Raw genomic sequence first — 19,113 nt, 5'->3', positions numbered from 1 at the left:
CAAAGATTCTTCTTCAGGATTTTCTGGTAGACAGCTGAATTAATTGTTTCATCAATCACATCAAGCTGTCCAGGTCCTGAGTTAGCAAAGCAGCCACAGGCCATCACACTGCTACCACAATGCATCAGTGTTGGCATGATGTTCTTTTTATCAAATGCTGTGCCAGGTTTACCCCAGACATAACGGGCCGCATATCTTCCAAAAAGTTCAGGTTTTGACTCATCAGTCCACAGAATGTTTTTCCAAAAGTCTTGAGGATCACCAAGATGTCGTGTGAAAAATGGGAGAGGAGCCTTTGTGTTCTTTTTGGGGCAGCAGTAGTTTTTGCCTGGGAACTCTCCCATGGATGCCAATTGTGGCCAGTGTCGTGAACAATGACCTGAACTGAGGCCAGCAATGTCAAGAGTTCTTTGGGTGTTGTTCTAGGTTCTTTTGCAACCTCTTGGATAAGTCGTCGTCACACTATTGGAGTAATTTTAGCTGGTCAGCCACTCCTGGGAATGTTTGCCACTATTCCCAGTTTTATCCATTTGTGGGTCATGTCTATGGTTTGCTGAAGCCTTGGAGTCTTGGAAATTGCTTTTCTAACCTTTTCCAGACGGATAGATTTCAATAACTTTTTTTCTAATTTCTTCTTGAATTTCTTCGTAACTTGGCATGATGCGTTTGTTTCTTGAGATTTTGTAGCCAACTCCACTTTGTGAGACAAATACTATTTATGTGATTTCTTGATTCATCAAATGTGGTGCGAATGGATTTTTTTTTGTGCCTCAATAAATTACATTAGCAATTAGAAACTGCATTTTGTATTTACTTGGGTTGTCTCGGTGTGGTATTAAAATTGGTTTGACGAACTGAAACCTTTTATAAATATGCAAAGTACACAGAAATCAAGAAGAGGTCAAATACTATTTCACAGCACTACATGTGAGAGCTTGCATGTGTTGCACGAGCATGTAAGGTGTCTGTGAAAGCGCGTCATCCTGTGCTACCATGGTAACACAGGTTGTATTCGGGGCGGGGATCTTCAGCCACAAATTCACTCAAGCCACATTTGTTCTGTGTTCCAAAATGAATGACATTATACACTGTGCGTGTGTAACAGTCAGACGGTCCCTGGCGCGCCCCGAGAGAAGGTCAGAGTTCATCTAAAGGAGAAATATGACACGCTCAGCCTTCAAGCAAAGGTCAGTCACACAGCCGCACACACGCTTTTAACCTTTCCGTTCACCTTAAGCAGTGGAGAGCAGAAATAGAAAAGTAATCTTGAGAACTGCCCGGCGAGGTGACCGAGTGGTAAGCACGTCTGCCTCGACTGTTACGAGGCCAGGGGTTCGAATCCGGGCTCGGACCCTTTCTGCATGGACTCTTGCCTGTCTAGGCTTGATGTGCGCTGCGATTAGCTGGCGATTAGTCCAAGAGTGTAGCGATGCAGTCGAAAATGGACGACGTTCAAGACTATGTGGGCAACTACATGACTTTCGTGTAACACTTACACTCATACTTGTCCACGCGTTGAGTGGCTTCATCATGTGTTCAATGTCACATGACCACTTTATAAGTTTATTTGTGTGTGTGTGCCTGTCTCCTTGTTGTCTGATTGTGTATATCTATGCGTGTGAAATGTACAAATTTGAGTGTTTATGTATCTGTTTTTCCGTGTGTGTGTGTGTGTGTGTGTGTGTGTGTGTGTGTGTGTGTGTGCGTATACACACACACACACACACACACACACACACACACACACACACACTATATATCACATCACTGTCTTGATGTCTGTGTGTGTTCCCTTGTTCGGTTCTCAGTGTGGATCTGCTTGTGTGTTTGTCTGTTTCTGTGTCCATCTGTGAGTTTCAGTACACCTCGGTGTTTGTGTATCTTTGTTTTTGTGCGTCCGTTGGCACGTGTCTCTGTTCGTGTGTGTTTCCATACGTGCGTCTCCGTGTTTGTCTTCCCCATGTTTGCATGTGCGTATCTCTGGTTTGTGTGCCTGTCTCTGTGTTTATGTTAGTCACATGATGCAATAAGATGGCATTGACAAAGTCCAACCAACTGTCCCAAAGTTTTTAATAGACCATCATCATATAGAGCATCTGCCACCGTGGTTAGTCTTGCTGTTGTTGTTGGGGCGATAAGTGACAGAAAGTTGTAATCCATGACCTAAATCCCCATTTTTTTCCATTCTTCTTATAAAAAGAATATAATTATAACACCTATGGTTGCGTTTGTGCGCGCGTCCGTCTCGGTCGGCGTGTGTTAGCGTTCGAGCACGTAGGTCTTGTACAGGCGGTTCATCTGCTCCAGGAAGATGAAGGTGAGCACAGTGTGCGGTCCGAGGCGAGCGTAGTACGGCGTGAAGCCTTTCCACAGCGAAAAGAAGCCCTCCTTGCCCACCACGCGCACCAGCACCTCCTACAGGTCAGAGCACAGATGACACCAGCATGCTTGCGCATTCATTCCCCCCCGGCCCCCACCGTTTGGGAAAACTGTTTTTGTGTTTCGTTGTTGTCATCCCATGCAGACTCACCAGGCCGTTCTTGTACTCCCACAGAATGTTTTTCCAAAAGTCTTGAGGATCACCAAGATGTCGTTTGGAAAATGTGAGACGAGCCTTTGTGTTCTTTTTGGGGCAGCAGTAGTTTTTGCCTGGGAACTCTCCCATGGATGCCAATTGTGGCCAGTGTCGTGAACAATGACCTGAACTGAGGCCAGCAATGTCACAGGTTTGCCGTCAATCATCCTCATGTTCTGAATTCTGCAAAAAGACAATCAGGGGAGGCGGTGAGAGGCGCGCGCCTCGGTTTGGCGAACGCTTGGGTCTCACCTGGTCTTGACGATATCGACGGGCATGGACGCCGCCGTGGTGACCAGGCCGCTGATCATACTGGCGCAGAAATGACACAGGATGTCGTCACCGAAGTAGCCTAAAGGACATGAGACGCACGTGAGTGATCACAAACTGGATGAACGGGGGTGTGTGTTTGTGCACGTGTGTATTTACCAGAGTCTAGCAGTGCCTGTTTGGACTGTGAGTAAGATGCTAGTTGGGCAGCGTTGACCACCACTGCCCGCGCCATTGTGGGAATGCACCCCTTTAAAAAAACAAAACAAAACACAATTATCAATGAGCCAGAGGAGACAAACAAATGTGGGCGTAGGAGGCAGGGAGGTGGGCAGGCGCTCACCCTCCACAACGTGGTGACACCCTCCTCACGCATGATCCGAGCCAGAGCGTTAAACACGTTGGTGTACCCTCGTCGCTGGTCAACAGGAAGTCTGCACATACGATGTCATGTGAGAACATGCCACAACTGCGCAATCACTCTCCAACCGCTGTGTAGTGATGAGCATTAACAATGATGTAGTAGTGCCATACAAATGACTCACTAGTTACATTCGATGCATTAGTGACATGATATAGTAGTGATTTAAGTAAGATGTAGGAGGAAAGTAAAAAATTAGGTCATGTTTGATCATGTAGTAACGTTTCAATAATACATCAGTGCCGGAAAAACAATTGCGTAGTGCTGTATGATGAAAACAATGAATATTCTATTATAATTTGATGACAGCAGGCAAAAAATAGATAATACGCAAATCCACCAATGCCAAACTGCAAATGTGCTGTAGTTGTAAATTGTAATATCACCGATCGCCACTAGATGGCGGATATGTCTTAGCTATGCCTACAGTGGGCCTTTTACTGCCTTGTGCTACAACGTGAGTAGTCATAATAATTTCTTGCGGGTTTGGAATGATATGCAGGACAAACATAGTATCTCAGTAATGTTCCAATTTTGAGTGAGTTGATTTTTGTAGGGGAGAAAAAAAAAAGTTTTGCGCTTCATGTTGGTTTCTTGTTCAGCAGTTTTGTGCTGTCCTTGAACAGCAGTTTTTATGCAAGAGCCCTTTACCCTGAAAAAAAGGAGTGATTTTGTTGCTCACTAAACATATTTTGCATGCATTTTGTGCATATTTAAAATCACATTTTTGTCATACATTTTGCTAACAAGTGCCCGGTTCTACGTGGACCCCCGAGTAGCACTGATGAAAAATTGTTGCACCCTCCAGCCTTTGTGTTGCCCATCCCTGATCAAGTAGCACCACATCAATGATGTAGTGTTAATACAAAATGTTGTAAAAGTGACATATGGTGTAACAGTGACAAGAGTGATGTCATAGTAATGGAAACAAGATGTAGTAGTGGCAGTGGTCTGATGTAGTGACCCTCACCGCCCATCCGCCGTCATCCGGATGAGTGCCACCTCAGCTGGTGTGCCCACGAATGCCCCCGTGGCGCCGGCCGTCATCCCGATCAGCGCCTGTAGGAGGAGTACAGGACAATATCAGAGTGGAGATCCCATTGGTGGTGGGGGAAGGGGGGGCTCGCGCCAGGCACCTTGAGGAAGAAGTTTGGCGGGCGACCGTCGGCTGAGGTCATCTTCTCGAACAAAATGGTATAGATGCCAAGACGGGTGGTGGTGTAGGTGGCCTGGCGCAGCAGACCTGCAGACAGTCTAAGATGCACACACACACACACACACACACACACACACACACACACACACACAGTGGACATTAACCACTTGCCAGGAGGGTGAAAGGTCACAGCGACTTACCCGGTGTAGATGCCACCGATGCCCTCGTTCTTCAAGATGGAGGCAATCGCGTGGAAGCTGGTTTTGTATTCTCGAGCCTTGGTACCCTGACCGCTTAGCTGCATGCGGTTCTTCACTAGGTCCAGGGGCTGAACGAACACGGTGGCGCCCATCCTGTATGCCCCCCCGACCACAATCACACACACACACACACACACACACACACACACACACACATGCACGCACGCACGGTTAATATGGTTTGAGGTGTTCATAAAAGTTTGCTTTATTCTAGCAGCTATCTAATTTAAAACCGGCTTTATCATTCACCAACAAGGCTGGAATTGTTTTGATTATTTCAACTCTACCATGAGTTCATACTGATAATGTAAATAATGTGCAGGATGCTTATTATTGGCCACACAGATGGAGGAAAAAAAAACCTGACAGTCATACATGAGGAGTTCAAAGGTGGTAGATACTCTCGGACCTGAAAGCAGCTAGCTGGCTAACGAACTAGCTGTTAGCACGCTAGTCTGGGCAGCGAGCGGTGGCGCTTACCCAGCCAAGCCTCCGAAGAGGAACTTGACGGCCTTCGGAGACGTCTTGCTCTTCGGAGACGTCATGGTTGGCCGGCTCCGATTCCGATTCCCGGCTCACTTCCTGTCTTCGTGCCTGCCTGTGGGCCGGACAGTCCACCTGCAGCAGCCAGGGCCAAGGTGACACTGTGAATCGGCACGGTGGGTCACATGAGGCCACGGGCCAATCAGCAGGCGTGGTCGAATGTTTCCGAACACATGTTAGGGCAGCCGACCAATCAGCAGCCGGGTCCGAATATCTCCGAACATGCTGTTACACTTGTCAAAGCTCGGAAATGTGGGAATCAGTGACTGACAACAACGGGAAAAAGACATGTGAACGTTTAGACTCGCCCTGTGATTCTGACTGTGAGAAAACAAAAACATGTAATTCAAATGTTATGTTTTAAGCTGTTTTCGATGTTTTGGAATATTTTTTAGTGCGACGTAGACATTAGTCGTTTGGATTTCTCTCATTGGTTGTACCAAAAGAGGCGCGGCTCGGTAATATTTGAGGTACTGTCGTGCAACGAGCCTAACCCTGAGTCGTCAGTGAGGAAACCGGTTGGGGATGCCAAACTGGAGAAGCTATTATGTTATTTTCAAATCAATTAAAAGCGATCGTTGGTAATTTTTTTTTCCGTGAGCACACAGTTAACTTTGTGTGATCAGTGCCAAAATACAAAATGCCATTCAATGGTACCATGTTGCGGATTGTTGGAGTAACGCCATCCAAATGAACAAAAATGAACAAACGTCATCATTGAAAGTGACGTGTTTATGTCGGATTCTGAGGTTTTACATATGCTCATTCAAAAAAACACAAAAACAAAGTTATGTTTTTATTTGTCAAATGGGAAGTGCTGGTCATTGACACCCGGGCCACTTTTGGCTCCACCCAATCATTTAAATATGGATGCCTCTCAGTTTTTTCCCTCCTTTTTGGGCTTCCGGGGCTTGTTGCCTAGCAACGTGTCCATCTCTGCGATAAGGGCCGTAGTCAGCTGTGACAGGACCTGGAAGACATGAGGAAGGGCTATGTATTTAGTGCTGTGTGATTGTTTGGTGCACAGTGATTCAGATGGCCTCTGTTTGCTTGGTTGTTTTTGGCTTGGTTACCTGGATGGAACTGAGGTTCTCCATGAGCTGCTCCGTGTTGGATACACCCAGTAGAACAGAACTGACTCCTTCACTGCGCAGACACCAGGCTGACACACACCAAGTCACGTCTTTAATACTTCCTACTTGTGTGCCTGTGTGTGTACGTGTGTATACCGATGGCAAGCTGAGCGGGGGTGCATCCGATCCTGTCTGCCAACAGATGGAGCTCTTTGACTTTACTCAGCTGCTGCTTGCCCTCGTCGCTGCAGAGACGCTCCTTCAGCCACCCGTGACCCTGCGCATGCATATGCTCGATTGGTCACCATGGCAACCGATGCGTGTTCGAGATAATGATAGATGATTTCACCTTCATGGCAGCTCTGGAGCTTTGAGGGAGGCCGCTGTTATATTTTCCTGTGAGCATTCCGCAGGCTAAAGGTGACCACGTCATGGCCCCAACACCTGAAATACGTCACATTAACGGAGTGTGTGCACGCGTCTCTGGGTGTGTGTATGTGTGTGTGGGGGGGTACCAATCTTGTGGTAGAGTTCTGGCAAGTGTAGTTCCACTTTGTCCCGCTGGAAGTAGTTATACTCGGCCTGCTCACACACCGGAGGAACCAGATTAAATTGTCGAGCAATGGAGTATGCTTCCTGTCAGACCACACAAACACAAACACAAATACAAACACACACACACACACACACACACACACACACACACACACACACACACACCAGACATGGTTGTAGCACACTATTGTTTCAAGCTCCAGGCACAGATGGAGTTTACCATGATCTCCATCGCATTCCAGCGTGAGGTGCCCCAGTACATGGCCATGCCCTGGTTGATGACAAATGTCATTGCTCGCACCACCTCTGCATACACATGTACACACAGAGACACACGCTGTCTGTTAGCATTCTAATTTTTGCATCGTAGCTTTAGGGTCCGAGTGCGTTCACGAACCCTCCATGGGCGAGTTGACGTCACTCCTGTTGGCAAAGATGATGTCAACATAGTCCAGCTTCAACCTGGCCAGAGAACCACGGAGCCCTTACACACACACACACACACACACACACACACACACACACACACACACACACACACACACACACACACACACACACACTTTTTCAGCTTCTGCTGTGTCACTTTGAGTTCTTCCAAACTTTTGCATGTTCGTGTCCATGTGTGTGTGTCAGTGTATGTGTGTTTACCTTCAATTATGTGTTTCCGCGACAACCCTCGCTCTGTCTCGGCCCTGCAAAACACCATGCAATGTCAACATCTAAGAATGCCTTGTGATTGAGTGGCTGTCAATCATACTCACGGTCCTCCCCAATAGATTTTTGTGGTCACCACATAGCTGGACCGCCTGGTCAACAACAAAAACAACAATCACAACGACAATTGGCGGGATGGCCGAGTTACTCCATCGTCTTCGTGGTCACTTTACCTCCAGCCTTTCTTCTCTAAGATGTTTCCCAAAGTTGTCTCAGCTCTGAAACACATACATGATGGCATAATCCCATCTCGTATGCATGCACACACACACACACACACACACACACACACACACACACACACACACACACACACACACGCACACGCACACGCATACACACACTTTGGTGTGTAGGATACCTGCCAGAGGCGTAGACTTCAGCCGTGTCAAACACGTTGATGCCGTTGTCATACGCCAACGTCATCACACTATCTGCTATCTGCGGGTATACACACACACACACACACACACACACACACACACACACACACACACACACACACACACACACACACACACAGTCAAGGACACGTTTGTGAAGTGATTACAAAAAACACACACATACACACCTCATCTGAGATCTGAGAGCCAAACGTCACCCATGTTCCTGTGAAAAGAAAATAAGCAGAGAAGTGTGTGCGTGGGTGTGTGCGTGTGTGTGTGTGTGTGTGTGTGTGTGTGTGTGTGTGTGTGTGTGTGTGTGTGTGTGTGCGCATGCATGTGTGTGTGCGTGTGTGTGAGTGAGATGTTTACCTAGTCCCAAACAGGACACTCTGAGTCCAGTTTTTCCGAGATTTCTGAAAAAGACCAAACAACATCAGCACTGCATTTTTAAGAGATATAAAGCAGATTTTAAAAAGGAATTAAAAAGCAAAACTTGATTTGAATAACGGTTATTTGCTTTTTCTGTCAGCTAGGGGGGAACATTTTATTCAAGTCAATTGTGGCTATGGGATGTCATGACAGCCAACAGACACGACCCCTAAAAGGAGGTGCTGTGGGCATGTCTGCGTGGCTCACTCACCTGTAGGCCATGCCGCAATCCTCCATGGTCACGTCACATTCCCTCATGTAGATTTCTAGCCGTCGCCTTTCCATAACCCGCTTGGCTGCCTCCAAGATGTGAGACGCCAAGACCGCTTCTTCATTCTCTTTTACGTCCTTCTTGCTGTCCGCTTTGTCTGCTTTCCCGCAATGCCCTTTGGTAAACTTTGGCTTTTTGGTAAAACCGTACAGCTCTTCCACAGAAAACTTGGCACCTTTTCCCACCGTCGCTGGCGCCCGGCTCGCGAACATGACTGAAAAAGGAGCGCCAACTTTATCACTGACACTGGCGACCAACATTAGCTCTCACGTTAGTTTCTGAATTTAGATTCGGAAGGTAATTTCCAAACGTTCAATTAAGTTAGCCTCAATTTTAGCTTTCTAAGTATTGGACTCCAAAGTTATCCTTTCACTTTTACTGTTTGCTTCAAATGTTAGCTTCCAAAGTAAGCATCCAACGTTAGATTACGAAGTTACCTTTTAACTTTACCTCTAACGTTAACTATCAGGGTTAGCCTCCAGTTAGCCAGTTAACATGAGTCTCCAGTGTTAGTTTTTGAAGTTGGCTTCAACCTTAGCTCATACCTGACTTCTACTGGAATCTTCTGTCACGGTGCTGTTTGAGGTCAAGCCAGTGGCCAATGCAAGCAACCATTGAACGACACTATATCAATAAATATTGTTTAAAAAAAATGTCTTTTTGCAATTATGTGAGCTGACAATGCTGTAACTAACAATACTAACATTAATGAGGAAGTAGTATGATTGACTACCTGGTCTCCTGTCCCCTGTCCGTCCGTCTACCTTTATCCGCTCATGGGATGCTTTTTAAACCCATCCCTTGCACTAATCTGACCTATCACGACTCATGTATCCTGATTAAAAGTAAAAAATGCCAAAATACTGGGGCCTGTGCACAGATGTCACATATGGACACTTGCCCACTTTTTGATTTGATCGCCCCCTAATCCCCCCCCCCCCCCTCCATCATATGTGGTTACAGATGTGATGTCTGACCCCCACATGAGGCTGGACTTGAGCTCACAATCCATGATGACCTTGAATGGAAGACAGAGGATTTGTTTTCTCCTGATTGTAGAGTCTTATAGGTGCATTAATGGTGACAATCTCTATTATCCACTCTTGATGTATTAGCTAACCCATGGGTTAGTTATGCTCAGGGCATTAATCTGTTTTCTATACCGTTTGTCCTCATTAGGGTAAATTTCCACCTCAACTGATAAACACCCTAGTGCAGATTAGTGCAGATAAAACAGCCTCTATTATCCTAACTCTTGACATGGGTGAATCCATAGGTCAGTGTCACTTAGGCCATCCACCCATTCATCCATCCATCAATCCACCCATCTATTTTCTATTGCTTGTCCTCATTAAGGTCACGGTGATCTGGAGTCAGTCCCAGTTGACGATGTGTACACTCGGGACTGGTCACCACCAGTCAGGAGCAGGTCACAAACACAGAGGCAACCGTTCATACTCATATTCACACCCATGGCGAATTTAGAGACTTTAATTCACTTGAATGAAAACGAGGTATTCGCACCCAGAGTGCAGAGTGCCCCACCCACTATCAGTCTATATTTCAGCTTCGCAAACGGGGGGGGGACACGTCAATGGCGTCACCAGCCAGTCGTTACACACTTAAGTCTCGGGCAACGGCGCTTTGGTCAACACAATCATCTGCCGCCACCTACTGGACCTTAGTAGAGTAACAGCTCCGACGTATCAACGAAATTGTTTATTTGATGACATCTCTCAACGCATGTCTAAAAGAAAAATCTCTCCACATTGCTGGCCAAAAACCCGATAATGATTTCTTGACGGACATTTCGTCTTTGGAAGTTTAATACCGCTCCAAAGGTAGCATCAACCCCGGGAGAGCTGCCCGTCGATGCCGCCAACGTCCACTCCTCGTGAGAAATAAGTTCTGTGTCGTAGTTTCAAAAAATGTGTACATAATGATGCATTCGATGAATAAAATAAGCATGATGTGCTTTTACTCCAATTTTTTTTCAAAGTGCAAATGATTACACGGCGCGCATATTGTAATCAGGCGCATGAGCAGGCGCCTCTGCATTGGGGGTCCTACGGGAAATGGGAAAACAAGGTAAATACGGATTTCATTTCATAAACGTTATCTCTATTTTTGTCTTACAAGACTTGATTTCCCTCGTCCATTTAAAGCAATTAAATTGTAACAATACTATGACGCCAAGTTCGGTGTTTGTGAGGGATTTGAGGGTTTGAATATCTTGAATTCACATGTACACCGGGGAAGTCGGCAGTTGACAGCACCGTGAAGTGTTTGCACGTCTACTTCACAGTTGGGTGGTTGGTTCGAATCTCTCTTGCATGTACCCACGCCTGCTTGGGGATTCACCCCCTACATACCAAAAACACGTCTCTTGCTCGGTTTAGATACAATCCTAAAAAATAAAAGTAACACAGAAAGTGGATTAAAAAAAAACATTTGTCAAAATTATGTCCTAATTCCGTTCATTCGTGGTGTGTGCTTCAGATGACTGTGCATAACCTGTACATATTCGACCGAAATGGAAAGTGCCTGTATTACAACGAGTGGAACCGAAAGAAGCAAGCTGGTATCTCAAAGGAGGAGGTACAGTTGATCCTTTTGTTTTTGCATTGCAGTGGTCACAAAACTAGGAAAGATGTTGCAGTCGTTGTAAACTTTCAAACAACTGATATTTGAGCACAAACCGTGCAGAAATACATGCAAACAGAGTTTATTCAATAATCGCAGGCATATATCTGTTATGTGCTGTGAAAAATAAATAGAGCTGCTTAATAATTTTAATGTATAATCGCCCCCTGGTGAAATAGGCATGCACACTAGAAGGAGAAGCACAAAGTCCTGTGAAATGAACTACAAAAGCACGATGTAAAATTATTTACATTCTATTTACTTATGTTATTACTCTGTTTCTTACAGTACTTAAAATGTTCCAAATTTTGGGGGTAGAATTGATTTCCATTTATTTAAATGGGTAAAGTTGATTTGAAAACAAGTGACTTGAGTTTAACCATAATAGATTGAATGAAATCCTGATTTGAAGGGAGATGAAAAAAATCTAAGTGACCCTTTTGCCTGCAGGAGTACAAGCTGATGTACGGCATGCTGTTCTCCATCCGCTCCTTCGTTAGTAAAATGTCTCCTTTGGACTCGTATCCTTTGGGCTACATGGTCAGTCTTTCAGTCCTTTTGTTTGCATTGCCTTTGTGTTCCTTAGCCATTTTCAGGAAGGAGGGCTTCCAGTCCTTCCAGACCAGCCGCTATCGTCTTCACTACTTCGAGACCCCCAGTGGACTCAAATTTGTCATGAACACAGATCTTTCCGTGAGCAACGCCCGGGATGCGCTGCAGCACATCTACAGCAATGTCAGTGAGGTGCTATGCAAATCCACACCATCATTCCCACGCGAATGACGTATACGCGCACATGTGTGTATTTCAGCTGTATGTGGAGAACATCGTCAAGAACCCGACGTGCATTCTGGGTAACTCGTTGGACAGTGATCTCTTCAGCACACGACTGGACACCTTCATCAGAGCTCTGCCATATTACAACCCACGCACCACTTGACACGTTTTTTTTTCTTCTCATTTTGATGGTTTTGAAGGAGCTGGTTATTTCAGTTAAACATAAAAGTGGTGCAATACTCACATGAGCTTGGGGTGTTTTATTTAAAAAAGCAAAAATACCAAAGTTTGAGACTTCTCCTGCTTCATCCATTCTTACATCCTGTATAATTTTTCACAGATCACGCTGTCATCCATTTAAATGTTTCAATTTTGTTGTGAACAACGACAATAAAGGTATCCTATTTTATTCATACATCCTTGTTCCCTTCATATCGTCCTTCCTCAGTTCCTTATTTCCTTCCCCCATTTCATCCTTTCATTTATACCATCCTTGTTTACTTCATGTCATACGTGCTTCTTTCCTGCTACCTTCTATCCTTCTTGACTGGCACCCTTACCTCCTCCCTTCCTTCCTTCCTTCCTTCCTTTCTTCCTTCCTTCCTTCCTTCCTTCCTTCCTTCCTTCCTTCCTTCCTTCCTTCCTTCCTTCTTTCCATACCACGCTTTTTCCGTCCACCTTTCCCTCTTACCATACTTTCACACCTGCTTGTTTCGGTCATACTTTATTCACTTCTTTAATTAAGTTGCTTTACAAAGTGCACAGCTGCTTTTTGGCCCACCCCGTATATCGATCTGTAGATTTTTTTTAGTCAGGCGCCGCTTGGGACATCTCTTCTCTCTGATTGGTGCATTTGCGGGAGGCAAACAGACACCCTGGTTTCTGATTGGTTATTCGTGTCGTCAATCACTCATGCTGGCGTGTCCCCTGCTCTGACTGGTGTAAATGAAAACAGGCCGTCTCGCGACGACGTGAGACGATGCCAAACAGTTCGCGCGGGTTAACGCTAGCTATCGCGTCTCGTCGAGGTACGTTTGACACGCACATGCACTCCAAACCCGCGTTATACAATGTTTGTTCTCACAGGACTTCGCGGAGGAGTCGAGTTAGCACTGTGTTAGCCACTTCCTCCAAACTGCTAATGAGAAGCTAACTGTCCGCTGGTCTTGGTCCGCGATTGGCGCACATAGCTTCCGGTGGGTGGGGGTAAAAAAAAGGGCACTTCACTTTTCTATTTTTGCCCGTCACACACTTGGAGTGATCGCGAGGGTCTTTGGGAAACAACACGCTGGAGAAGAAAAATCTTTTGACCAAGTAAGCACCCCCACGCACACACATACAATCAAATAGAAGTTTTTACTTGCAACCAGCAGACGTTTTGACAGCATGCAGCACAGAGAAAGCTAAGGTGTAAAAAGGGGGTGTGGAGTCAGTGGTGACATGCACAGAATTCCCAAGGCATCACAAATATTTAGTACAGTGGTTGTCAAATGTTGTTCCCCACGGAAGGGCATTTGAAAACAATTTCCTTAAAACAAAAAAACAAACCCTTTGTAACCCAACACTATTCACTAAAAATTGGGAATAGGGTTCACAAGTGAAACTTCTGAATGAATGTAAAATGCACTGTAACCTTTACAGGGGCACTTAATTGAGCTAAAGTTTTGAATGCACATGTCATATTGTTCAACATTTCACTACTTTGTTCTGTAGCAAGGAGCTAACGCAGCAAGAAGATGATGTCACTAGACAAGTCCGAAAAGATCTCCGTTGGCCGTCAGCCCCGACCCTCAACAAACGGCAGTGGTCAGAGCACTGTGACGGCATCTGCTCAGCACATCCCAAGGAAGCGTTACTCCGTAGGTCTCGCTTTCAAGGGGCCGGCCAAGCGACGTCGTCGTGTCCGTAGTGAAAGTCAAGTGGAATCCCTGCTGCCCACTCACTTCCTGTTGGGCGGAAACATCTTCGACCCTCTCAACCTGAATTCGTTGTTGGACGAAGACATCAACAGGTGAGGAAGAGGAGGTGGCAAAAGGCCATGCCCTTTAAAGGCACATAAACAAAAACTAAATGAAAGTAGTTTATCTCTTTACATGTTTTTTTTTCTTCACTACAGTAATCAATTATTTATACTTGGTTACTTCCCATCACTGACTTTATGCATTCTGCACTTTACCTGTAACATCCATGTGTCTCTCAGCTGCCGCCTTTTTTCCCATTTCTCATCATAAGGGCAACCAATGAGACGACTCCAAAGTGTTCACCCCTGCCATCCCGCAGCAGGGACCCTGTAGACATCCTGGTTCCCCGAGATATCACAGACCCTTTGAACCTGAAGGAAGAGGGAAGACCGGGCGGCGGGGCTCAAGGCGTCCTGCTGTCCCCCCTCAAATCCAGAAGGAGACACAGGAACCATCATGGCGGCGACAAGGAGGCAGTGAACCGTCCCATCTTCCCCTCCACAGATGGACTGACAGGTGAGGCACCCGCTGGCATGCATACAGTGCAGTTAACCTCAATGTTTCCGTGGTTTGGGGACCTTGACTGTTAATAACTTTCTATATGTGGAAAAAATACAGAAAAATGTTCTCTGTATGGTCTCTCCTGCCCATTCTCAATGTTGATGCTTTCCGCAACAAAACAAAATAAAACTGTACAGACTGTATGGTTTATTGTGACAGTTCCAGTATTGTCCAGAGATGGCAGTGTGGCAGTGTCACCTCTGCCTTGCGAACTCAACACGGCTATCACCTGTCGAGAGGACATCGCCCCGCCCCCGATCCTTCCAAGGAGGCACTCACACCCTCCTCCAGGCACTGCACGGAAATCTGGTGACCGGCGCCAGAGGGGTCGACGGCGCACTACTTCGGCGAGGTCAACGCGTGCCGTCGTGGACAGGATGGAGGCCACCCAGTTCCACACGCCGCTGGCCGGAGGGCGAGGGCCCGACAAGTGAGTGTTCTGGATGAAATACAAACACTTGAATGTCATTTGTTGAAGTCTTGTAAAGTGGTGGATAATTTAAGATCCATTTTTCTGCTTAATTTCTATGTGAAGACAAACTGGGGATATTTGGAACGGGATCATATTCAAGCATAAATACAAACAGTTTTGTCCAAAGGAGAATTAAATGAAGTTCGTAAAAGACTTTGACAGATTAATTTGCAAGTAGAACTTTATTGTGTTTTATCTATATTTTTGAGCAATTTATTCTTTCATTGATTGAGTTTAGCCTATACTCTATATTCAATTAGTTGTTTGAGTCAGTAATTGGATTATGCTAAAAGGCATTTTCCCCAACAATATTTACGTTTTCCCATTAAAACACAACCTGCAATTCCAAAAACCTCCGTGGAATGTTTCCAATTTTGAAAATTGTTGACGTTCAGCTACCCTAATTGACTGCTGGTGTACTTGACCGTTGCTCTGCAGGTGCACACGCAAGCCTCCGGAAAAGGACAAACGTCGCTACCAGTACGGGAACTGTTGCCGCTTCTATGGCTACCACGGGTTCTACGGCAACGGGTGGGAAGGGCGCGTGGGGCCGGCGGAGGACCCGCGGCTGCGCTTGCTGCAAGCCAATTGGTTCCAAGACAAGAAGGTGCTGGATGTGGGCTGTGGCGCCGGTCACCTGACTCTCACCGTGGCGCGCGCCTTCAACCCCACACACATCCTCGGGGTGGAACTGGATGGCCGACTGGTGCGCGCTGCCAGGCAGAACATCAGGCACTTCCTGTCACATGACCTCGTGGAGGAGGAGAGGAAGAGGAGGTGCTCCCTTATGTCCCGCTCCTCCCCAAGTAGAGAAGGCGTTGATAAGGAGGAGCAAAAGCAAGAAGAGCCGAAGGAGGACGAAGCTGTGCGTCTCATGGCCTTCCCCCTCTCACTGAGGGTGAGTCGCGGTCCTCTGGCCGCGCCCCCTCTCCTCCTGGCCGCTCCCCCGCCCTCGCGCAGGTTTCCCAACAACATCTCCTTCATTCAGGCGAGTGTCGCTCACGACTTCCTGTTTGTGGTCATCATGGCCTGAGATTTAACACCCTTTTGTGGTTCCTGCCACAGGGGGACTACGTGTCAGAGCAGGAGGCGTGGCCCGGGAGGGGTCAGTATGATGTCATCATGTGTCTCTGCATGACGAAGTGGGTGCAGCTGCAAGCCGGTGATGAGGGCGTGGCCAGACTTTTCCGACGAGCCTATCAGAGCCTGTCCCCGGGCGGATTGTTCATCCTGGAACCGCACCCGTGGCGACGCTACGGCCGCAGCAAAAAAGTCTCGGTAATACTCACGCACACTCGCTTATTGGGGTTCACTGTGTGATTTGATTGACGGCACCGGTGTTGTCTCCTAGGCAACTACATCCTATCACTACAGGAATTTACAAGTGAGACCAGAGAACTTCACTTCCTATTTGATGGACACTGTCGGCTTCTGCTCCTACAGACTCCTCACACACACTGGTACACACACACACACACACACACACACACACACACACACTGATCTGAATTTTGTTTCCAGGTGAGAAACAGCCTATCTACCTGTTCCACAAGAAGTGAGCCCCCAAACGGTGACGTGAGCTCGTGATTGGATGACGCACCACAGACAGGAAGTGATGCTCATTTGTTTGTATTGTTCTAAAACTGGACGTGTCCCCATCATGCATTTGGAGGGGATTTGGGATCGATACGCCGAAGTCCGTGTGGCGGTGTTCTCACTCGCATGTCATGAGTCCGCTTTTGGATTTTGAAAGTCGCGTGACCATCCGTCCGTTTTGTACAACGCTTGCCTTCTTTGTGGTCGCGGGTGAGTTGGAGCCCCGGCCCCGGCTGACTTTGGGTTCGAGAGGGCAGAAATGCGATCAGAGCTCACCTACGGCGTTCTCTTTGGAGTAATACAGCTGAACTTGAGGTGACAGGACTTTTGTGTTTTCAAGGTCGAATTGTAAATGTACGTCATCGGCATTTTACTCGTAGGTTTTACACAGTGGGTTTATAACAACAGCATTTTTTAATCCTTAAAAAGTGTGAGGGGAAAACCATCGTTTAGATTGGGCCCTGGCCAATATCTTTTTCTTTTTTTTTTTTGTCTGAACACTTTCAGTATGAAAGCATACAAAAAGAAACAAACACAAGCTGATGAATTTATCTTTAGCTTCAGGTTGTTGATGTATGAAGTGTCGAAGCAACATGAGTGACGTTACTGGCAAAAAAAAACCATGTAGCCCTACGACACCGTTTGACATTAAATACCATTTCCTCGACTCTTGTTATTTTTGTTTTGACCGTTTTGTCGGCTGTTATGACTGAAGCCATGTAAAGAAGTCAAGAATAACGGTTTATTCATTTTTTGTTTAGGTTACTGTCATGGCGGGTTTGGTAACAAGAAAATGCTTTCAATATCATTCTTATTTATTACAGATGAAAATTTTTAATTTTAATCCAGATTTTAGCAAGCATCATTGAAGTTGACATGTTTGATTTACTTTTGCGGGCCACATAAAATGAGGTGGCGGGCCGGATCTGGCCCCCGGGCTTTGAGTTTGACACCATGCCCTAGACTGTTACTCTTTGTTTCTTGTTTTTTTGTTTTTTTTTTGGTAAAGAAGACTGAGCAGAAAATCGACGCAGAAGACGAAGAAGGGCCTGCGTCTGCCAGCCACACCTCCAGTTAGTGTCCGAAGAACTTTGAGGATTTGAGAAAGTTGTCAAAAAAAAAAAGAAAGGTCCGACATAGACTTTCTTAATGTTTGTCAAGTCTACCCCTCAGTTTGTATGTTGCGTGGGGTCACCAAAAACTGCGAGAAAACATGTCTTCGCCGTTCTCCCTGCGCCGCCTGATCATTCAAATAAATCAAGACATTGGACTTGAATTTTACCAAATGATGTCAGCGATTGCTTCAAGTGTGATTGATTCCTGCCTTTGGGCTTAAGTGGAGTCCATCAAGCAAGCGGACTCCACTACCCAGCATGCAGTGCTCCTGGCAAATCCCTAAAGAGGATTTCTGTGGAATCACAGGACAACATGCCGCTGAAGCGAGACGGTGAGATGACCTTTTAGTCATTTTTCTCAAACGCTTCTTTGTATTGTGCGTGCGGTGCCTTGGCTTATGCCTTGCATCCGTTTCCAGACACTCAGCGAGCGCTGCAACTGATGGAGGCCTGCTCGGAGGGGGTCAAAGGGAGAGAAGCTGAGAAGCTGCTCAACATCTTCCAGAGTGACCTGTTTCAGGCGTTACTTGGTACTGCAATTTCACTTCTCGGGCACTGACACTAACGTTGAAATGTGTGTAGTGTATATCTGCATACAGTGGGTATAAAAACTTTACACTGCTCAAGTGACAGGTTTATGTGACAAAAAAAGACAAAACAAAACGGGATGTAGCTGTGTTCAGAATGAAAAAATGGGAGTCGGCACACACCCAGCAACAATTAAAATGTCTCTTATTAACCCCAAATAAAACCTCTAAAACAAAATCCTGGTCCACAAGCTGACTATCAAGGCAAAAAAAACCCCATCTTTACCTCTCTTGTTCTTCCGCTTTCTATGTGTGATGTGCGCACACTCACAGCTGCTAACGAGAACGTGGTGCTCTCAAGTGGTCAGGACAGCAGAAGGGGGAAAAAACATTTTTGGGGTATTTAATTAAGGCAGTCTCCCTAATTGATTACTACCGGTACGTAGTTCAACAATTATCTTCCAACATGTGTTTCTATGAAGTAGAAACAAATCTCAAAATTTACTGGACAGGGTTTTTAAGTACAGTGATGATCAAGTATACTTCCAAGCACTCAATATGTCACCATGTGTGCAGACATCCAGGAGTTCTATGAGCTGACGGTGTGTGAAAGCCACGCGGCCAGCCGTCCGCCGACACCTGTCCAGGTACGCTTGCCGTCCAACAGCCGACCACCTTTCCTTAGCAACAGCTGCATCACACCATGGCAACGAGAGCACAGCCCCCTCCTCTCCTCTCTCCTCTCTCTTTCTGTCGTCAAGGAGGTGACCCCCCCCCCTTCCCCCCCCAGCAGAAAATAACACAC

General features: G+C 46.2%; 5 protein-coding genes across 9 annotated transcripts in view; 3 read left to right on the top strand and 2 right to left on the bottom strand.

The window, feature by feature from the left end:
• Positions 1 to 2,053: 2,053 nt before the first annotated feature.
• slc25a11 (solute carrier family 25 member 11) lies at positions 2,054 to 5,352 on the bottom strand. The gene is made up of 10 exons (XM_019874000.1): positions 5,163 to 5,352; positions 4,623 to 4,775; positions 4,403 to 4,520; positions 4,237 to 4,325; positions 3,189 to 3,279; positions 3,005 to 3,095; positions 2,828 to 2,927; positions 2,725 to 2,758; positions 2,531 to 2,548; positions 2,054 to 2,415 (listed from the first exon to the last, which is right to left on the bottom strand). The coding sequence occupies exons 1-10, from the start codon at positions 5,225 to 5,227 to the stop codon at positions 2,260 to 2,262; spliced, it is 915 nt and encodes a 304-aa protein (XP_019729559.1). The 5' UTR covers positions 5,228 to 5,352; the 3' UTR covers positions 2,054 to 2,259.
• Positions 5,353 to 6,008: 656 nt separating this feature from the next.
• On the bottom strand, positions 6,009 to 9,403 carry LOC109518241 (voltage-gated potassium channel subunit beta-2). 2 transcript variants are annotated; one of them, XM_019873980.1, is made up of 15 exons: positions 9,202 to 9,403; positions 8,597 to 8,870; positions 8,326 to 8,369; positions 8,142 to 8,179; positions 7,932 to 8,011; positions 7,744 to 7,788; positions 7,618 to 7,662; positions 7,505 to 7,548; positions 7,251 to 7,337; positions 7,074 to 7,159; positions 6,814 to 6,934; positions 6,648 to 6,742; positions 6,455 to 6,575; positions 6,299 to 6,387; positions 6,009 to 6,195 (listed from the first exon to the last, which is right to left on the bottom strand). In XM_019873980.1, exons 2-15 carry the CDS (start codon positions 8,866 to 8,868, stop codon positions 6,103 to 6,105), a joined length of 1,260 nt encoding a protein of 419 aa, XP_019729539.1. In that variant the 5' UTR covers positions 8,869 to 8,870; positions 9,202 to 9,403; the 3' UTR covers positions 6,009 to 6,102. The 2 variants fall into 2 exon arrangements, with proteins under 2 accessions (XP_019729539.1, XP_019729546.1); XM_019873987.1 differs by lacking the exon at positions 9,202 to 9,403 and having other exon boundaries at positions 8,597 to 8,899.
• A 1,245-nt stretch (positions 9,404 to 10,648) lies between these two features.
• Positions 10,649 to 12,491, top strand: trappc1 (trafficking protein particle complex subunit 1). 3 transcript variants are annotated; one of them, XM_019874013.1, is made up of 5 exons: positions 10,649 to 10,744; positions 11,156 to 11,254; positions 11,750 to 11,820; positions 11,896 to 12,034; positions 12,111 to 12,491. In XM_019874013.1, exons 1-5 carry the CDS (start codon positions 10,661 to 10,663, stop codon positions 12,237 to 12,239), a joined length of 522 nt encoding a protein of 173 aa, XP_019729572.1. In that variant the 5' UTR covers positions 10,649 to 10,660; the 3' UTR covers positions 12,240 to 12,491. The 3 variants fall into 3 exon arrangements, with proteins under 3 accessions (XP_019729572.1, XP_019729580.1, XP_019729588.1); XM_019874021.1 differs by lacking the exon at positions 10,649 to 10,744 and adding an exon at positions 10,765 to 10,960; XM_019874029.1 differs by lacking the exon at positions 10,649 to 10,744 and adding an exon at positions 10,765 to 10,968.
• A 328-nt stretch (positions 12,492 to 12,819) lies between these two features.
• Positions 12,820 to 17,169, top strand: LOC109518232 (7SK snRNA methylphosphate capping enzyme-like). 2 transcript variants are annotated; one of them, XM_019873967.1, is made up of 8 exons: positions 12,820 to 13,104; positions 13,790 to 14,087; positions 14,309 to 14,553; positions 14,758 to 15,028; positions 15,509 to 16,058; positions 16,136 to 16,348; positions 16,422 to 16,530; positions 16,592 to 17,169. In XM_019873967.1, exons 2-8 carry the CDS (start codon positions 13,813 to 13,815, stop codon positions 16,627 to 16,629), a joined length of 1,701 nt encoding a protein of 566 aa, XP_019729526.1. In that variant the 5' UTR covers positions 12,820 to 13,104; positions 13,790 to 13,812; the 3' UTR covers positions 16,630 to 17,169. The 2 variants fall into 2 exon arrangements, with proteins under 2 accessions (XP_019729526.1, XP_019729519.1); XM_019873960.1 differs by having other exon boundaries at positions 12,821 to 13,390.
• A 422-nt stretch (positions 17,170 to 17,591) lies between these two features.
• dlg4b (discs, large homolog 4b (Drosophila)) overlaps positions 17,592 to 19,113 on the top strand; it is a 29,217-nt gene continuing 27,695 nt past the window's right edge. Inside the window, exons 1-3 of the mRNA XM_019873929.1 lie at positions 17,592 to 18,113; positions 18,201 to 18,311; positions 18,885 to 18,955. Of these exons, the coding sequence (XP_019729488.1) occupies positions 18,095 to 18,113; positions 18,201 to 18,311; positions 18,885 to 18,955 (201 nt within the window). The 5' untranslated portion in view covers positions 17,592 to 18,094. The remainder of the gene's footprint in view (positions 18,114 to 18,200; positions 18,312 to 18,884; positions 18,956 to 19,113) is intronic.

This window comes from Hippocampus comes, unplaced genomic scaffold, assembly GCF_001891065.2.
Source record: "Hippocampus comes isolate QL1 unplaced genomic scaffold, H_comes_QL1_v1.1 scaffold115, whole genome shotgun sequence".
Taxonomy (NCBI): domain Eukaryota; kingdom Metazoa; phylum Chordata; class Actinopteri; order Syngnathiformes; family Syngnathidae; genus Hippocampus; species Hippocampus comes.
Note: the sequence above shows the minus strand (reverse complement) of the source record. Positions and strands in the feature narration are given on the sequence as shown.

Excerpts from the sequence above, each read along its gene's own strand:
- slc25a11 (XM_019874000.1), bottom strand. The coding sequence starts at position 5,227 with ATGACGTCTCCGAAGAGCAAGACGTCTCCGAAGGCCGTCAAGTTCCTC. Across the intron at positions 3,096-3,188 it reads GTGTCACCACGTTGTGGAGG|GGGTGCATTCCCACAATGGC; the intron begins GTGAGCGCCTGC and ends GTTTTTTTAAAG. Across the intron at positions 2,759-2,827 it reads GTCGATATCGTCAAGACCAG|AATTCAGAACATGAGGATGA; the intron begins GTGAGACCCAAG and ends GTCTTTTTGCAG.
- LOC109518241 (XM_019873980.1), bottom strand. The coding sequence starts at position 8,868 with ATGTTCGCGAGCCGGGCGCCAGCGACGGTGGGAAAAGGTGCCAAGTTT. Across the intron at positions 7,789-7,931 it reads GAAGTCTACGCCTCTGGCAG|AGCTGAGACAACTTTGGGAA; the intron begins GTATCCTACACA and ends TATGTGTTTCAG. Across the intron at positions 7,338-7,504 it reads GCGGAAACACATAATTGAAG|GGCTCCGTGGTTCTCTGGCC; the intron begins GTAAACACACAT and ends TGTGTGTGTAAG.
- trappc1 (XM_019874013.1), top strand. The coding sequence starts at position 10,661 with ATGATTACACGGCGCGCATATTGTAATCAGGCGCATGAGCAGGCGCCT. Across the intron at positions 11,821-11,895 it reads AAAATGTCTCCTTTGGACTC|GAAGGAGGGCTTCCAGTCCT; the intron begins GTATCCTTTGGG and ends AGCCATTTTCAG. Across the intron at positions 12,035-12,110 it reads TGCAGCACATCTACAGCAAT|CTGTATGTGGAGAACATCGT; the intron begins GTCAGTGAGGTG and ends TGTGTATTTCAG.
- LOC109518232 (XM_019873967.1), top strand. The coding sequence starts at position 13,813 with ATGATGTCACTAGACAAGTCCGAAAAGATCTCCGTTGGCCGTCAGCCC. Across the intron at positions 14,088-14,308 it reads TTGGACGAAGACATCAACAG|GGCAACCAATGAGACGACTC; the intron begins GTGAGGAAGAGG and ends TCTCATCATAAG. Across the intron at positions 14,554-14,757 it reads CTCCACAGATGGACTGACAG|TTCCAGTATTGTCCAGAGAT; the intron begins GTGAGGCACCCG and ends TTATTGTGACAG.